The sequence below is a fragment of the Beta vulgaris genome, chromosome 1 (assembly GCF_026745355.1).
Source record: "Beta vulgaris subsp. vulgaris cultivar EL10 chromosome 1, EL10.2, whole genome shotgun sequence".
NCBI classification, from domain to species: Eukaryota; Viridiplantae; Streptophyta; class Magnoliopsida; order Caryophyllales; family Amaranthaceae; genus Beta; species Beta vulgaris.
This window is the reverse complement of record NC_079202.1, coordinates 31,638,527-31,654,902: the sequence shown is the minus strand read 5'-3', so window position 1 is coordinate 31,654,902 and position 16,376 is coordinate 31,638,527. Positions and strand designations below refer to the sequence as shown.

General features: G+C 41.6%; 1 protein-coding gene and 1 non-coding gene across 2 annotated transcripts; both read right to left on the bottom strand.

The window, feature by feature from the left end:
* Window positions 1-5,696: 5,696 nt before the first annotated feature.
* On the bottom strand, window positions 5,697-6,203 carry LOC125493114 (uncharacterized). Its single transcript, XM_048635941.1, has one exon. It carries the CDS (start codon window positions 6,201-6,203, stop codon window positions 5,697-5,699), a length of 507 nt encoding a protein of 168 aa, XP_048491898.1.
* A 3,521-nt stretch (window positions 6,204-9,724) lies between these two features.
* Window positions 9,725-9,831, bottom strand: LOC125494448 (small nucleolar RNA R71). Its single transcript, XR_007270697.2, has one exon. It is a non-coding gene; the product is annotated as a small nucleolar RNA R71 (small nucleolar RNA).
* Between the last annotated feature and the right edge of the window lie 6,545 nt (window positions 9,832-16,376).

Here is a 16,376-nt window from a genome sequence, read left to right as displayed (position 1 = left end):
AAAAAAAGAGTTGATTTACCAAGTGATAAAGTTTGTATGTTTTGTGGCAACACTAGTCACTATAGGAACTCTTATCCTAAAAGACTTGGTCGCACTAACGAGAACATGGAAACAAGTAGAGTAACTTGGAAAAAGAAATCTATTGTTCCGGAAGGAAAGAAACCCAAGAAAGATTGGGTTCTTAACTCTAACAATTAGTTTTCTTGCAGGTTGGAGTGAGGGGGAACAACACATGGTACCTAAACAGTGGTTGTTCAAAGCATATTACTGGAGATAAATCAAGATTTCTCTCACTCTCAGCCTATGATGGTGGAAGTGTTACTTTTGGTGACAACAAGAAAGGTAACATAGTTGCCATGGGCAAAGTTGGTTAGTCATCGTCACATTCCATAGATAACGTTTTTCTAGTTGATGGTTTGAAGCATAATTTGTTGTGTATTTCCCAATTCTGTGATAAAGGGAACCGTGTGAAGTTTAATAGTGAAAAATGTTTAATTATCAACAACAGCACAAAGGATGTCTATTTGAAAGGAACAAGAAAAGAGAACACATATGTTGTGGATCTCAACCTTGTTCTCAAAAACAAGTTTACATGCCTTAGTGTTATTGATGATGATTCATTTTTATGGCATATGCGTCTAGGTCATGCTAGTTTTTCTTTGCTTGACAAACTTCGTTCTAAAGAACTAGTTTTAGGTTTATCTTCAATTAAGTTTGATTTAGATCATGTTTGTGATGCGTGCGCTAAAGGTAAGCATGTTAGGTCCTCTTTCAAGTCCAAGAATGTGGTAAGTACCACAAGACCTTTAGAATTGATTCATATGGATTTATGTGGACCAATGAGGATTCAAAGTAGGAGTGACAAGAAATATGTGTTGGTTATTGTAGATGACTTCTCTAGATTTACTTGGGTTATTTTTCTTTCTAGTAAGGACGAGACTTATGATGAGTTCCTTGTCTTTGCAAAGAAAGTTCAAAATTTGAGTGGTCAAAAATTGCTACACCTTAGATCCGACCATGGCAAAGAATTCGAGAACTTTAAGTTTGATGATTTCAGTAGAGACAATGGCTTAGATCACAATTTCTCCGCCCATAGAACACCTCAACAAAATGGGGTTGTTGAACGGAAGAATAGAACATTAGAAGAAATGGCTAGGACTATGTTGATAGCTAGTGGTCTTCCTATGAACTTTTGGGCCGAAGCTGTGAATACTGCTTGTCATATTATAAATCGTGCCATGGTGAGACCTTTATTAAATAAAACTCCTTATGAGCTGTATTTTGGTAAAAAAAACCCAATATTACATATTTCAGAACATTTGGATATAAATGTTTTGTTCATAATAATGGGAAACAAAATCTTGAAAAATTTGATGCTAGAAGTAATGAAGCAGTATTTCTAGGATACTCTTCTAGTAGCAAAGCTTATAGAGTTCATAATAAAAGGTCTATGTGTGTAGAAGAAAGTGTGTCTTGTTGATGAGACTTTGGAAGACGAAGTCATGGGAACAAAGCCTAGGGAACAACATCCTTTTCATGTTCCAAATGAAGGAGAAGAATTAGGTGAGGATTCACAAGTGAATGAATCCACTATTGTTGAACCTGGTTCCCAAGAACAGGGAAGTGAAGATTATCAAAGAAATCAAGTTTTCATCCAGGATTTCCAACCAAAGCCTTGGAAAACTCATCGTTCCCATCATGTAGAACTCATAATCAATGATATAAACAAGGGAACTCAAACGATATCTCAATTGAGAAATTTTTGTGCTTTTCATGCTTTTCTTTCTATGATGGAACCCAGGAACCATGAAGAAGCTCTCACTAATGCTGGTTGGATTGTAGCTATGCAAGATGAACTTCATCAATTTGAAAGAAACAAAGTTTGGCATCTTGAACATAAACCTAAACACAACAATGTTATTGGTTTAAAATGGGTGTTTAGAAACAAGTTGGATGAGTTCGGAACCATAGTAAGAAATAAGGCTCGGTTAGTTGTAAAAGGATACAATCAGCAGGAAGGTATAGATTATGAAGAAACTTTTCCACCTGTTGCAAGATTGGAAGCAATTAGAATTTTCATTGCATTTGCTGCTTTCATGGGTTTTAAATTATATCAAATGGATGTGAAATGTGCTTTTCTAAATGGTTATCTAAATGAAGAGGTTTTCGTAGAACAACCTCCGAGTTTTGAAAATAAAGACTTTCCTAATCATGTCTTCAAGCTTGACAAAGCTCTTTATGGGCTAAAGCAAGCTCCAAGAGCATGGTATGAAAGACTTTCTAAGTTCCTTCTTGAAAATGAGTTTAAAAGAGGAAAATTGGATCGAACCTTGTTTTTAAAATCAAAAGGAAAACATTTATTAGTTGTTCAAATATATGTTGATGATATTATATTTGGTGCCACTAATGAATCTTTGTGCAAGGACTTTGCTAATCTCATGAGTAAAGAATTCGAAATGAGTATGATGGGCGAGCTTAACTTCTTCTTGGGGTTGCAAATCAAGCAAACAGAAGAAGGAATCTACATCCATCAACAAAAGTTGTAACTTCCCATCCAAAATCAAGAAGAACATAGCCTTAAGATAAGGAAAAAGGTGTAGATAATGGCAGCGGAAATTCAAAGAGACGGAGATGCCACTCTAAGGAGTAGAACAAAACTAAAATAGAATCCCATCATAGGTAAAAGTCAACTCCAGTACATATAATAAAAAGGGAAGATGAGGTCCCATACCCTCATTCTTCAACAAGTCTCAAAGAGTCATAACACCACTAAGAAAATCTCAAAATCATATAAACAAAACCAAGACAACTGAAATCCATAGTTCCAATACATATGTCAAAACTAGAATTAGCTACTTAAACCAACTAAGTATCTAATCCTAAGTCCAGATATGAAATACTCATCCACTATGACAAGCTCCCTTTCCTTGCTCACACGGGGAACACACACACCCCCGAACCAGACTAGAACCACTCTAAACAGTGTCACCATCTGCACAAAGATACAACAATTTCCACAATCAGTGGGGAGTAACTAGTAGTTCTCCCAGCTCAAATAGAAACAAATTAGAGCTTAGATAATTAGAAACAACATCAGAAAACATAATACCAAATACCAACACGCTATAAGACACCAACGACAACCATGTAACAAATGCGGTCAACGTTGCAAACAAATGCAACAAATGCTGTCCACAAGCTCAAACATAACAGACCATACCGCCTGTGAGTAGACTCATTGGACCATACCGCCCAAGGCCTACGTTGCATACTCGAGGAACCATACCGCCCTTTTCGAGTAGCCAGCATATTCGAGGAACTATACCGCCCTTTTCAAATAGCTATAATCTACGGATCATACCACCCGTAGTAACCAAGGGACCATACCGCCCACGGTTTAGTAACCAAAGCCTAGGACCATACCACCCTTAGGTTATCAAGCCTGAATTTCTAGGACCATACCGCCCTTAGAATAATCAAACGTGAGCTCCTTGAACCATACCGTTCATAGGATTTCCTAATGAAGACCTCTAGAACCATACCGTTCCTAGAGTTACTCTATCAACAATGTGCAATCATACAAGATAAGCACACATCAATCAAATCCAACCATCAATATGAACAAGTTATGAGCGCAACTCAACCAATCTTACCATCAAGGTTCCAACATGAGTTTGTATAGCCAACACCAACAACCGGCACTTATCAAGACTCAAATCAAGGGCTACCCAACACATAAGGACACATACCCTTTACGTAATACTTAAACCACCCAAAAAGTACTCAAACATCCTTAGCATACTTACCTAAGACCAACCAAGCAAAGATACACAAGCTGTAAACCAAAAGGAAGAAATAAAGACACCACATCACGACCCAGGGCAGACCACCCGTCGTGAGGTGCGACGAGGCTCGCGGGTCGCGACTGACAGCGTCGCGAGTCGCGAGCAGCCTTCTGCCGTGGCTTGCGAGCTTCGTTCGCTCATCCACGAAAGCTCCTCCATGGCTCGCTCCAGCCATCCTCGCCTACTCCAGCCTCCCTTACACCCACACTTACCCCAAACACCCTCGTATCGTCCATGACTCACCAACAACAACCATCACAGAGTCCATCAACAACAACGACAATACAAACAACAACCAACCTCAACACCCACAATAACGACAATGACAACCACAACCAACCCCAACACCCACAATAACGACAATGACAACCACAACCAACCCCCAACACCAACAACAACGTAATCACAACAACACCTAACCCCAAACACCAACAACAACGATAATAACAACAACAACCCCAAACACCAACAAAAACGATAATAACAACAACAACAATCTCTAACACCAACCATAACGACAATAACAAATCATCAACCAAAACAACAACAACAACAACATGAAACTTTAACCATACAATCTTTTAAGTTCTTCCTAGCATGATACTACATTCTCTAACGCATTCCTAACAACCTAAGTTCAATATCTATACTCTACTGAACTAGAAAAACGCTAGTTACCTTTTTCTTGAATGTTGAAAACTCTTCTTTTGCACTGCTCTGTTCCGACTATGATTCACGGCGATCAAAAGCTCTAAATCCAAATCACTCCGGTCAAAGTAAAGAAGAAGATGTCGTAAATGTTCTGTCCAAATTTGAAGACTATTCAACGGTTCGATCTCCGTCTACGATTATTTTCGTAAAGGTGCGAAAGGGAACAAAATCGGATGACTCGTCTGATTGCAACGAAAAATGCAGTCGCGTCTTCCCCTTTCTTCAAAAACAAATTATATCACAAGCAAGATCTTTCCGAGTAGATAGATTTTGATTACTCACACGCTCAATTCGGATAAGAAACAAAGGAGATATGATGCAAAGAAAATGGGTGTGCAGAAATGGACGAAAATCGAGAAGATAGAAGAACTCTTTCTCTTCCTCTCTAATGGTTGGTCGAAAATGGGGTGTGAAATGAAGTCACAAAGATCAAGGGTTGCTGATTTTTATTTTCAGAAAAGAAGGTGAAAGGATGATGATTGAAAAGTCACTAAGAAAGGTAGACGAAGAGATGACCTTTGGTTATCGCAACATTACAAGAGAATCAAATAAAAATCTGTCCAAACTCATCATATAACATGGCTATATCAGAATTTTCGGACCTCCCCAAACAAATAACAAAATGTACGAAGGCTATTACTAGTATAATGTACATTTTCCGGCATCACGTAAAACGTTCAAAAATAATATGTATAAATATATGTTTTCCAAACTAAAAATTATTATTACCAACGTAATATAAATATACACGTAATATACCATCACATTATATACTCAACACACGCAAAAGTTATACATTGTCCGTTTTATAAGAACAATGCAGACAACCATATAATACAACTAACACAATGCCACATAAATAAACGTACATTATAACTTCTGCACAAAGTCAATTAAAATAATGTAGGTGTATATATATATATATATATATATATATATATATATATATATATATATATATATATATATATATATATATATATATATAATATATATATATATATATATATATACTTTCCGAAAATAATTTGATAGAAATATAATTTATCACATCAAATAATAATAATTAACACGCGAAAATTTCAGAGAAATTTCGGGGTGTACAATCTCCCCTCCTTAAGAAAAAGTTCGTCCTCGAACTTAAAATAACAAGGGAATACCTGAGACAAAAAGCTCGGGATACTTGAGCCTCATCGACTCTCCCGTCTCCCAAGTGGCTTCCTCGTACTTTTGGCTTCTCCAAAGCACCTTAACCAAGGGTATCACTTTCCTTCTCAGGGCGCGATTCTGACGGTCCAAGATCTGAACAGGTCGCTCCTCAAAAGTCATGTTCGGCTCAATAGAGACCGACTCTATAGGAATGACATGAGACGGATCGCTGCGATACCTCCGCAACTGCGACACATGGAACACATCCTGCACCCTTGACAACTCAGGGGGCATAGCCAATCTGTAAGCCACCTCCCCAATCCTCTCGAGAATCTCATAAGGGCCAACATACTTCGGGCTTAACTTGCCTTTTTGCCCAAATCTCGCCACTTCCTTCATCGGAGACACTTTCAACAGCACCTTATCTCCAACGGTGAAAGAAATAGGCTTCCGACGCAAGTCTGCGTAAGACCTCTGCCTATCTTGAGCAGCCTTCATTCTCGCCTGATTCACCTTTACTTGCTCGACAGTATCTTGGATCAAGTCTGGCCCCAGCACCAACGAGTCACTTATGTCGCTCCAACAAGTGGGACTACGACACTTTAGCCCATACAAGGCCTCATAAGGAGCCATCTGAATGCTAGCAAGGTAGTGTTGTAAGAGAACTCCACCAAATTCAATGACTTCAAACAAGACTCTTGAAATTCCAAAGCACAAGCACGGAGCATATCCTCCAGAGTCTGAATAGTCCTCTCTGTCTGCCCATCCGCAGCAGCATGAAAAGCGGTACTCAATTTAAACTTAGTACCAAAAGCTTCTTGCAGAGCAATCCAGAAATGAGACAAGAATCTAGGGTCACGATCAGATACTATATCCTTCAGAACACCGTGCAACCGAATGATTTCATTAGCGTAGGTTTCCACTAACTCTTCCATAGACCAAGTATTCTTCATCGGAATAAACCGAGCTACCTTAGTCAATCGGTCCACAATCACCCACACCGCATTCTTACCACCAACAGCTCTCGGAAGACCCATAACAAAGTCCATCGAGATAGAATCGAACTTCCACGCGGGAATTGGTAATGGTTGTAGCAAGCCACCCAGTCTCTGATGCTCGATCTTAATCTTTTGACACACCAGACACCTGGCCACAAATTCGGCCACTTCCCTTTTCATGCAAGGCCACCAGAAATTAGCCTTGAGATCCTTGTAAAGCTTATCAACCCCAGGATGAACTGAGTAGGGAGTACAATGAGCTTCTTCGAGAATCTTCTTCTTAAGCTCCAAGTCATTAGGCACACACCAACGACTCATAAACTTTAGACCTCCCTCGGAATCGACTTCGACATTTTCGGCTTGGCCCTGAGCCTTAGCTTCACGGATCTTCTCCAACTTAGGATCATACTTTTGCTTCTCTCGCAACTCTTGGAATAAGGCAGGCTCAGCACTCATAGCACAGAGAGTTTCCACCGAACCCCGAGGAACCACCTCGATTTCAAGCTTCCGAAATTCATCACATAAGTCTCTCGGCGGAACTCTAACCGCATTAAGAGAATGCTTTGACTTACGGCTGAGAGCATCCGCAACCACATTAGCTTTGCCCTCATGGTAATCAAGCTGCAAATCGTAATCCTTGATCAGCTCCAACCATGTTCTCTGCCTCATATTCAAATCTCTTTGAGTGAAGATATACTTGAGGCTTTTGTGGTCGGTAAATGATAAGTGCGTTCCTAACGCACTTTATGACTTTCTTTTGGCTTGTTTTAGCTCCCTTTTTCTCCTTTTCTTCCCTTTTTCTCCTCACTTTTCCCTTCTATTTCATTCACTTGATCATACTTGATCATAGTGAATTTTGCTAGATTTTCGATCTATTTTGATCGAATTTCTAGCACATATGCTTCACCATGTTTGCTCGTGTTTTTATTGCAGGTATGACCCTTTCGGGGCCGAGTAAATGCGAGACATGGCTAAAGCAACAAGCTAGAGGATGTGAGAGGCATGAGGTGCGCTAGAGTTCCCGCGCACGTGGTGCGCCCGCACATATCACTGGTGCGCCGCACCACAACAATTGCGAGAAAGACAGAGCAAGGTGCTCCGCACCGCACATGGTGCGCCCGCACCAGCTAACTGTGCGCCCGCACATTATGACGGATGATTCCAACTGAGGAGAAGACTCAGGTGCGCCCGCACCTTGAGGTTGGTGCACCGACCTAGAGCTGGTGCGCCCGCACCTCTATGGTGCGCCCGACCATGCGTTCCGAAACAGAAATTCGATCATTAAACCCTTTCCTTTTAGTTTTAGACTTACGCTTTCATTCTAGTTTTAAGAAATTTTAGGGTTTTTATTAGAGAGAAAACACTGAGTTTTCATTGATATTGAGATTAGAGATCATAGTTTGTGATTCGATTTACATTCAAGGTACTTTTCATTCAATTCAATTCAAAGTTTTAGTTTTTATTTCATTCTCTTGGTGTTTGTTTATTGTTCTTAATTATTTAAGATCTTCATTCTCTTAGTTATAATTGCGATTTCATTAGTTTAATCATTACTTAATCATGTTTAGCCTTAGATTAGTCATAGATTATTGTTTAATTGCTTTAACTCCATGATTAGTGAGTAGTTTCATAATCTAGGGTTAGGGTGAAAGTATGAATTAGGGTTTTAAATATGATGTTGATGTGATTGTGATGATGGAGAAGTTATGCATTGATCTTGGTGTTTTGAGACCTTAGGATAGATATTGATCACATTTATACTTTGGTATTTTGATTTCAAATGTTCTTAAATCGGATTTTGAACTCTTTTATCATCCCCAAGAATCAACTTAATTTCTATACCAAGATATTGGATGGAAATTAAGGGGATCCTTCATTAGGGTTTTCCAAACTTATTGAATCTCTTAATCAATTAACTAAAGACCATTCGAGAGAGGATTTAGTTGATTGATTAAGTGATTACTCTTGAGGACCATTCGAGAGAGGACTCGAGTAATTTAGAGGAGAACTAAACCTTGCATAATCGTCTTTGTTGCTTCACAATCGCATTAACAATCATCATCCGTTCTTATTCATACTAGTAACCTTAACTCTAGTGTCTTTTATTTGATATTTAAACTCGTGATATTTGCTTGTTCTAGTTGATAGTTAGTCTTAATTGTTACCAAACATCTTTCAAACCCCAAATACCTTTCAATTAGGTAGTCTGCTTGATAGACTTTAATCAATCCCATTTTCCCTGTGGATCGACCCTTGACTTGCCCTTACTATTCTCTTAGTAATTGCTTGTTAGGACTTATAAATATTGTTTGGAAAGCGGTTCTTAGTGCCTTAACGACACACTAAAAACCTCTTATCAAAATGGCGCCGTTGCCGGGGAATTGTGCTATTGATTGAAGTATATTTTAGTTTAGTTTGCTTAGTTGATTTTTCTTTTATTTTCTTTTTACTGTGGTTGTTATTTGCTAATCCTCTGCTTAGCTTTGTTGTGTTACATGAGAAGAAGAACTCACGGTTCACCCACATTGCCTCTAGATCTGAAATCGACCGTACTTGCGAAAGCTTCGGAAGAATTTGGAAATCTGACTTTGGGTTCCGAGCCTTCTTCACCAATCTCAAGTACATCAAGTGAAGTTGAATCAGAAATGGGTGAAGCAAATCCACAACTGTTTAGGGATTTCGGAAATCCGGGTTCCTATGTTCTTCAAGGTGGAATTCGACTCCCACCACCACTACAAATTTCAGCATTCACCCTCAGTATACTCGGATGGTGAAAGCAGAGCAGTTTTGTGGGGGGTCAGATGAAGATCCTCTAGACCATCTCGACAGGTTTCTTGAGATCTGTGCCATGATAACAACCAATGATGTCTCTCCTGACTACATCAAGATGCACTTGTTCCGGTCCTCTCTTACCGGAAAAGCAAAGTCATGGCTCAAGAGCTTGCCTGCTAATTCCCTCACTACATGGGAAGAAGTCACAATGGCTTCTTGAAGAAATACTTCCCGGAGTGGAAGACTGCGGACATAAGGAGGAAGATCTCCTCATTTGAGCAAGAGAACGATGAGACACTTGCCGAAGCTTGGGAGCGGTTCAAGGAGATGATCCGTTCATGCCCACACCATGAGTTCAACAAGAATCTACTCATGCGATTTTTCTATGATGGTCTTGATCCGATTTCACGGGCCAACCTTGATGCTGGAGCGGGAGGTCAACTATCTAAGATCCCGCAAGAACAACTTGAGTCCACAATTGAGGAAGTGATCAAGAACTACTCATGGGGTGGAAGACGAAGAGGTGCTCAACCTAAGAAGAGCGGAAAGTTTGAAATTGACCCCATGGATCAAATTCAAGCAAGATGGACCAACTCGACAAGAAGATAAGCTCTCCAAGATCAATCTTGCATCGTCTACTCCTTCACAGGTAAACTCTTTTTCTTGTGATATTTGTGGTGGTACTAACCATGATACTTCTTATTGTGGAGGTACCCATTCGGAGCATGTGGCGGCAATAATTCAAGAGGAGATGGATATCAAGGAAACAAGGGTATAGGAACAATCAACAAGGAGGTTGGAGACAACCTCAACAAAACTACACCCAAGGATTCAACCAACCTCAACAAGGATGGAATCAACCTCAACAAGGGTACAACCAAGCTCACAACCAAGGGTTTGCGCAAGGGTATACAAACCAAAACTATAACCAAGGTGGTTCCTCCTCACAAGGGTCCAACACATACCAAGCTCCACATCAAAGGACCAACAACCCAAAACCTCCCTCCAATCTTCCATTCCCCAAACAAAATCCCGAACCTACACCATCTTCCGATCCAACCTCTCTCCAAATTCTCCAACAACTCCAATCCATGAACCAAATTCTCCAAAACCATGAGCAAAGGTTTCAAGAGCTACAAGCCCACAACAAAATGCTTGAAACCCAAATTGCCCAAGTAGCTGAGAAGAATCCCTCAACCCCCACAAATCAACTTCCAGGCCAACTCATCCTAACCCAACCTCCATCAAGCCAAAGCCATTCATTTGAGGTCGGGAACAAGTTATGCGGGTCCTAAGATGCCGAATGGGGAGTTAGAGAGGATGAAGAAGCTGAGGTTGTTGAGAAGGAGGATGGAGCTGAGGAAACTGAGAAAGAGGAAGTTGAGGAGAAAGATGATCACATGTTCAAGTTGGTGACAAAAACCATTGCCATCACCTCCACCAACCAAATCTATGTGCCTCCGGTTCCCTATCCTCATAGGTTGGTAGAGAGAAAGTTGAGTGACAAGTTCACTAAATTTCTAAATGTGATGAAGAGCCTGCAAATCAACATCCCATTCCTTGAGGCTATGTCTCAAATGCCAGCTTATGCTAAGTTCTTGAAAGAGATCCTCTCCAATAAGCGAAAACTTGAAGATGAGCTTATCTCCCTACCTTACCAAGTGAGTGCTCTTGTGCAACGAACTATGCCCAAGAAGCAAAGAGATCCCGGGAGTTTCACCTTGCCGGTGAAGATAGGTGACTTAGAGCCTAAGGGTGCACTGGCCGATCTGGGAGCCAGTGTCAATTTGATGCCCCTTTCTATTGCAAAGCACCTAAATTTCCTCTTCATCCTACGCGCAAAACGATTCAATTGGCGGACCGCACTGTGAGAGTCCCTTGTGGTGAGTTGGAGGATATACCGATTCAAGTTGGGCATGTGTTTGTACCATGCGACTTTGTGGTGATGGATATGGAGGAAGATCCTGAGACTCCTCTTATTCTGGGAAGAGAAGCTCTAAAGCTTTGGGTGCCGTGATAAACTGCAAAAACGACACAATCACGGTTGAGGTAGCTAATGAGCGGGTGGGTTTGAGTTCTCTAAGAACTGAAGAGACCTATGATGGAGAAAATTTGCCGGGTAAGCCTAGTGGAAGATGAGGTGAGGACCCATGAGTGTGGATAATTCTGGGGACGAGTTGTATGCTACACTTACCGACACCCTTAGCTTGGACATGGAAGAGGAAACGCAAGATGAGGCGTTTGAGGTTCTAGCTACATCATCCACTGATAAAGAGGAGTGTTCTAAGCCTCCTCCCAAGGTAGAGTTCAAACCCCTTCCCTCCTCTCTTAGATATGTTTTTCTTGATGATGCATGTACTTATCCTGTTATTGTCAATTCGAGTCTTGATGACATTTCTATATCAAACTGATTGGAATTTTGCAAAAATATAAAGATGTCATTGGGTATTCGATTGATGACCTTAAGGGGATAAGCCCTTCTCTTGCTATGCATCGTATCCATCTCATCGATAGTAATGCCTCCTCCATCGAGCATCAGAGAAGGCTCAATCCCAACCTCAAAGAGGTTGTGAAAAAGGAGATCTTGAAACTACGTGACGCGGGAATCATCTATGCTATCTCAGATAGCAAGTGGGTGAGCCCGATTCACGTGGTTCCAAAAAAGGAGGCATGACTATAGTTGAGAATGAGAAAGGAGAAACAATCTCAACTAGGACTGTCACTGGGTGGAGAGTCTGTATTGATTACAGAAAACTGAACAAATCCACCCGGAAAGATCATTTCCCCCTTCCCTTCATTGACCAAATGTTGGAGAGGCTTGCTCGTCATTCACACTTCTGTTTTTCTCGATGGTTATTCCGGATTCTTTCAAATCCCCATTCATCCGGATGACCAAGAGAAAACCACCTTTACTTGTCCGTATGGGACATTTGCATATCGAAGGATGCCCTTTGGTTTGTGTAATGCCCCATCCACTTTTCAAAGGTGTATGACAGCAATCTTCTCTGACATGCTAGAAGATTCCATTGAAGTTTCATGGACGACTTTAGTGTGTGTGGTTCGTCTTTTGACACATGTCTGGTTAATCTTGAATGTGTGTTAAAAAGGTGTCAAGAGACGAACCTTGTCTGAATTGGGAGAAGTGTCACTTTATGGTCGAGGAAGGCATTGTCTTGGGCATAAAGTGTCGAAAAAGGGTATTGAAGTAGATCCGGCAAAGGTTTCGGTTATTGAGAAGCTTCCGCCACCGAACTCGGTGACGGGAGTTCGGCTTTCCTTGGACATGCTGGTTTTTACCGCGTTTCATCAAGGATTTCTCTCAAATAGCCAAACCATTGACGAATCTACTTCAAAAAGATGTTGATTTTGGAGTTTGATGAGTCTTGTACTAAGGCTTTTGAAACTCTTAAAAAAAGCCCTTACTTCTGCCCCCATTGTGCAAGCTCCGGATTGGAGCTTGCCTTTTGAACTAATGTGCGATGCTAGTGACTTTTCAGTGGGAGTTGTTCTTGGGCAACGCAAGGAAGGGAGGCTTCATGTGATAGCCTATGCAAGTAGGACTCTGGATGATGCTCAACGGAACTATGCAACTACGAAGAAGGAAATGTTGGCCGTGGTCTTTGCTTTTGACAAGTTCCGTTCCTACTTGACATGTAATAAGGCGGTGGTGTATACGGATCATTCTGCGGTCCGGTATTTGATGAGTAAGAAGGATGCCAAGCCTAGGCTCATTAGGTGGGTGTTGCTTCTTCAGGAGTTTGATTTTGAGATGAAAGAGAAGAAGGGGACGGAGAATGTGGTAGCTGACCATCTTTCCGTCCCTCTTGAAATCTGGAGGAGATTCCTATCGAGGAAGATTTGAGAGAAGAAGCTTGTTCGCCATTCTGAACAATGAGGTTCCATGGTTCGCTGATTATGCAAATTATTTGGCTTGTGGGATTGAACCTCATGGTTTTACTTCCCAACAAAGGAAGCGGTTCTTTAAAGAAGTTTCGAGGTTCTACTGGGATGACCCGCTCCTTTTTAAGAAGTGTGCTGATGGAGTGTTTAGAGGTTGTTGCCTAATCATGAGATGGCCTCTTTTGCATCATTGCCATACTTTGGCATGTGGAGGCATGGTGGAGCAAGCAAAATGTTGCTAAGGTGCTCCAATGTGGTATGTTCTGGCCAACATTGCAAAAGGATGCCGAATTTGTGGTGGCTTGTGATAGATGTCAAAGGAGTGGTGGCATCACAAAGCGACAGAGATGCCTCAACAGAACATTCTTGAGGTTGAGCCGTTTGATGTCTGGGAGTCGACTTTATGGGCCATTCGTTCCTTCCTGTGGGAATGTTAACATTCTTGTTGCGGTCGACTACGTGAAAAATGGGTTGAAGCCATTGCCTCTCCACCAATGACCATAAGGTAGTCACCAAGCTTTTGAAGAAGATCATCTTCCCTCGATTTGGGGTGCCCCGTGTTGATCAGTGATGGCGGTTCACACTTCGCCAAAAAGCAATTAGAAGCATCTATTGAAGAAATACGGGGTGAATCACAAAGTAGGTCTTCCTTATCACCCCAACACAAGGCCAAGTTGAGGTCTCGAATCGAGAGGTTAAAGAAGTCCTTGAGAGAGTGGTCAATAGGACACGAAAGGATTGGTCTTTGAAGCTTGATGACGCTCTTTGGGCTCTTCGCACGGCTTTCAAGACGCCTATAGGCACCACTCCCTATCGCCTTGTGTATGGCAAAGCATGCCATTTGCCGGTTGAACTAGAGCACAAGGCTTGGTGGGCAATTAAGGAGCTCAACATGGATCTACACTTGGCGGGAGAAGCTCGAAAAGAGAGGCTAGTCGAGCTGGAAAAACTTCGTTTCGACGCGTATGAAAATTCTAGACTATACAAAGAAAAAAAACAAACGACTTTGGTGCTCCCGCACCTAGTCCATGTGCTCCCGCACCTTATAAAAAATTTCCGAAAAAAAAATGGTGCGCCCGCACCAAATCTGTCGACTGTTTTTGGAAGAAAACAGAAGACTTAGGTGCGCCCGCACATCCACAAGGTGCGCCCGCAGTAAAGCCTTCGGAATTTTTTAGAAAAAAAAGAAGGGTCTGGTGCGCCCGCACCTGGGCGAGGTGCGCCCGCACCATCTCCTTCGGAATTTTTTTAGAAAAAAACAGAAGGGTCTGGTGCGCCCGCACCAAACAACTTCTGAAATTTTTTTTCGATTGGTGCGCCCGCACCAACCCGGCTGGGCAAAAAAAATCGCAGATAAACACAATTTTTTTCGGCCCTCCTCACTCTATTCTTCATAATTTCGAACCTTTCTCTCACACTCACTCACTTTCTCTCTCTTCCTCCTCTCTAGATCCGGCCACCACGACACTTTTCCGGCGACTTCCGACGACTTTTATCACCGGAATCTTCATCACCATCTTTCTCAACATTCAAGAGCACAAAAATTGGGGTTTTGCAAGGATTTGATTTCTAGGGTTTCAAAATTGGGGATTTTCATCTCCATGTTGGTAACTCTCTTCTAACCTTGCTTTTTCATCAATAATCTAGTAATTGGACTTCTAGTGTGTTTTCTTTTAGATTGCATGCTTGTTTTCCTTAATTTTTTGATTTTCATGAACTTTGCTCATTTGTGTTTGTGTGTGTGGTGTGAACAAGTAGTCATGTTGTTTGTGGTATTTTCATATTCTGATTTTTGAACTACATTGCATGAATTTCTAGTGTTGTTGATTCTTGTGCATAATTGTGGTTGGTTTGGTGAAATTTCTTGAAAGTCTCTTGGAAGTGGTGATACTCTTGATTGTTAGCAACTTGGTTGCTACTAATTGTGGATTGGCTAGCTGGTAGATCTTAGGATTAGTTTTTGATTTTTCTTTTTGTGTGTTTTCTCTTTCTTGTGTGGTTTGATTTTTCTTTGTGTGTGTTTCTTTGTGTTGTAAGAGTCCGCTTTGTGGTGTGTCATTGCAGCAGATCATCACTTCTCCTTCCCTTTTTGCAAAACAAAATTTTTACCACCATGGGAAGAAGTAGTGGTGAAGGCTCTCCAGGTCTAAGCGAGCAAAGACGGGTCCTCTTCACAAGGCCTCGTCTAGCTCGCATCCCCCTCCCCTCTATGCTGAAATTTCCCAATGCCGCTCATAAACAAATTTTTCAACAACTTTCTGAGCGCACGTTTCGTCCACAAAGTTCTATGACTACACTACCTGCAACTACCTTAACATCGAATCGATGATAAGGGAGATGGCAGTAATGTCGGGTTATCGGACTTCCTTGATCGTCATGAACCTACTTATGATCAACTCACTCTCGAATTCTTGAGTACGTTGAACATAAGTAAGAGTGGCACGGTGCTCTAACTATTCAATTTCGTATGTTTAATCAAGCTAGAGCACTCTCTTTGACGAATTCTGTGAGGCATTTGGGATGGATCTCGAGCTCCCTGTGATGCCCCTTTGGGCACCATCTGGCAGGGATACAATGAGCAAGAATGGTGGGCAAAGATCACCAACGGCACGACTCCGTTTCGGACGAATCGTCCAAAGCGTCGGAGATCATCCATCTTGCTCTCCGTTACTTCCATAGGATGTTGGTTTACACCATCTTTCCTAAACAGGAAGTGGGCAGTTGAGAAGGACGAGCTGCTGGTTCTTTGGTTGGCCACTGACGGGGCCCACCATAGAGCCCGCATTAACTTTGCTGCCTCCTCCTTCAACCGACTGCAGGAGATTCGGGGGGCACTACGGTGACTGGGGAGATCCTTTGTGGTGGATGGTCACCCGCTAGCGTCCTACCTTGATTGACGATGACCTGGCTCGCTTGGAAGCAGCGTGCCTACTGTTGGTCAGTCCAACAGATTGGATGGTGCCAGTCTGCAGCAGATGAAATTTCTGCGCAATTATAAGAA

What these genes read in the sequence shown, in the direction of transcription:
- LOC125493114 (XM_048635941.1), bottom strand. Translation starts at nt 6,203, where the DNA reads ATGAAGGCTGCTCAAGATAGGCAGAGGTCTTACGCAGACTTGCGTCGG.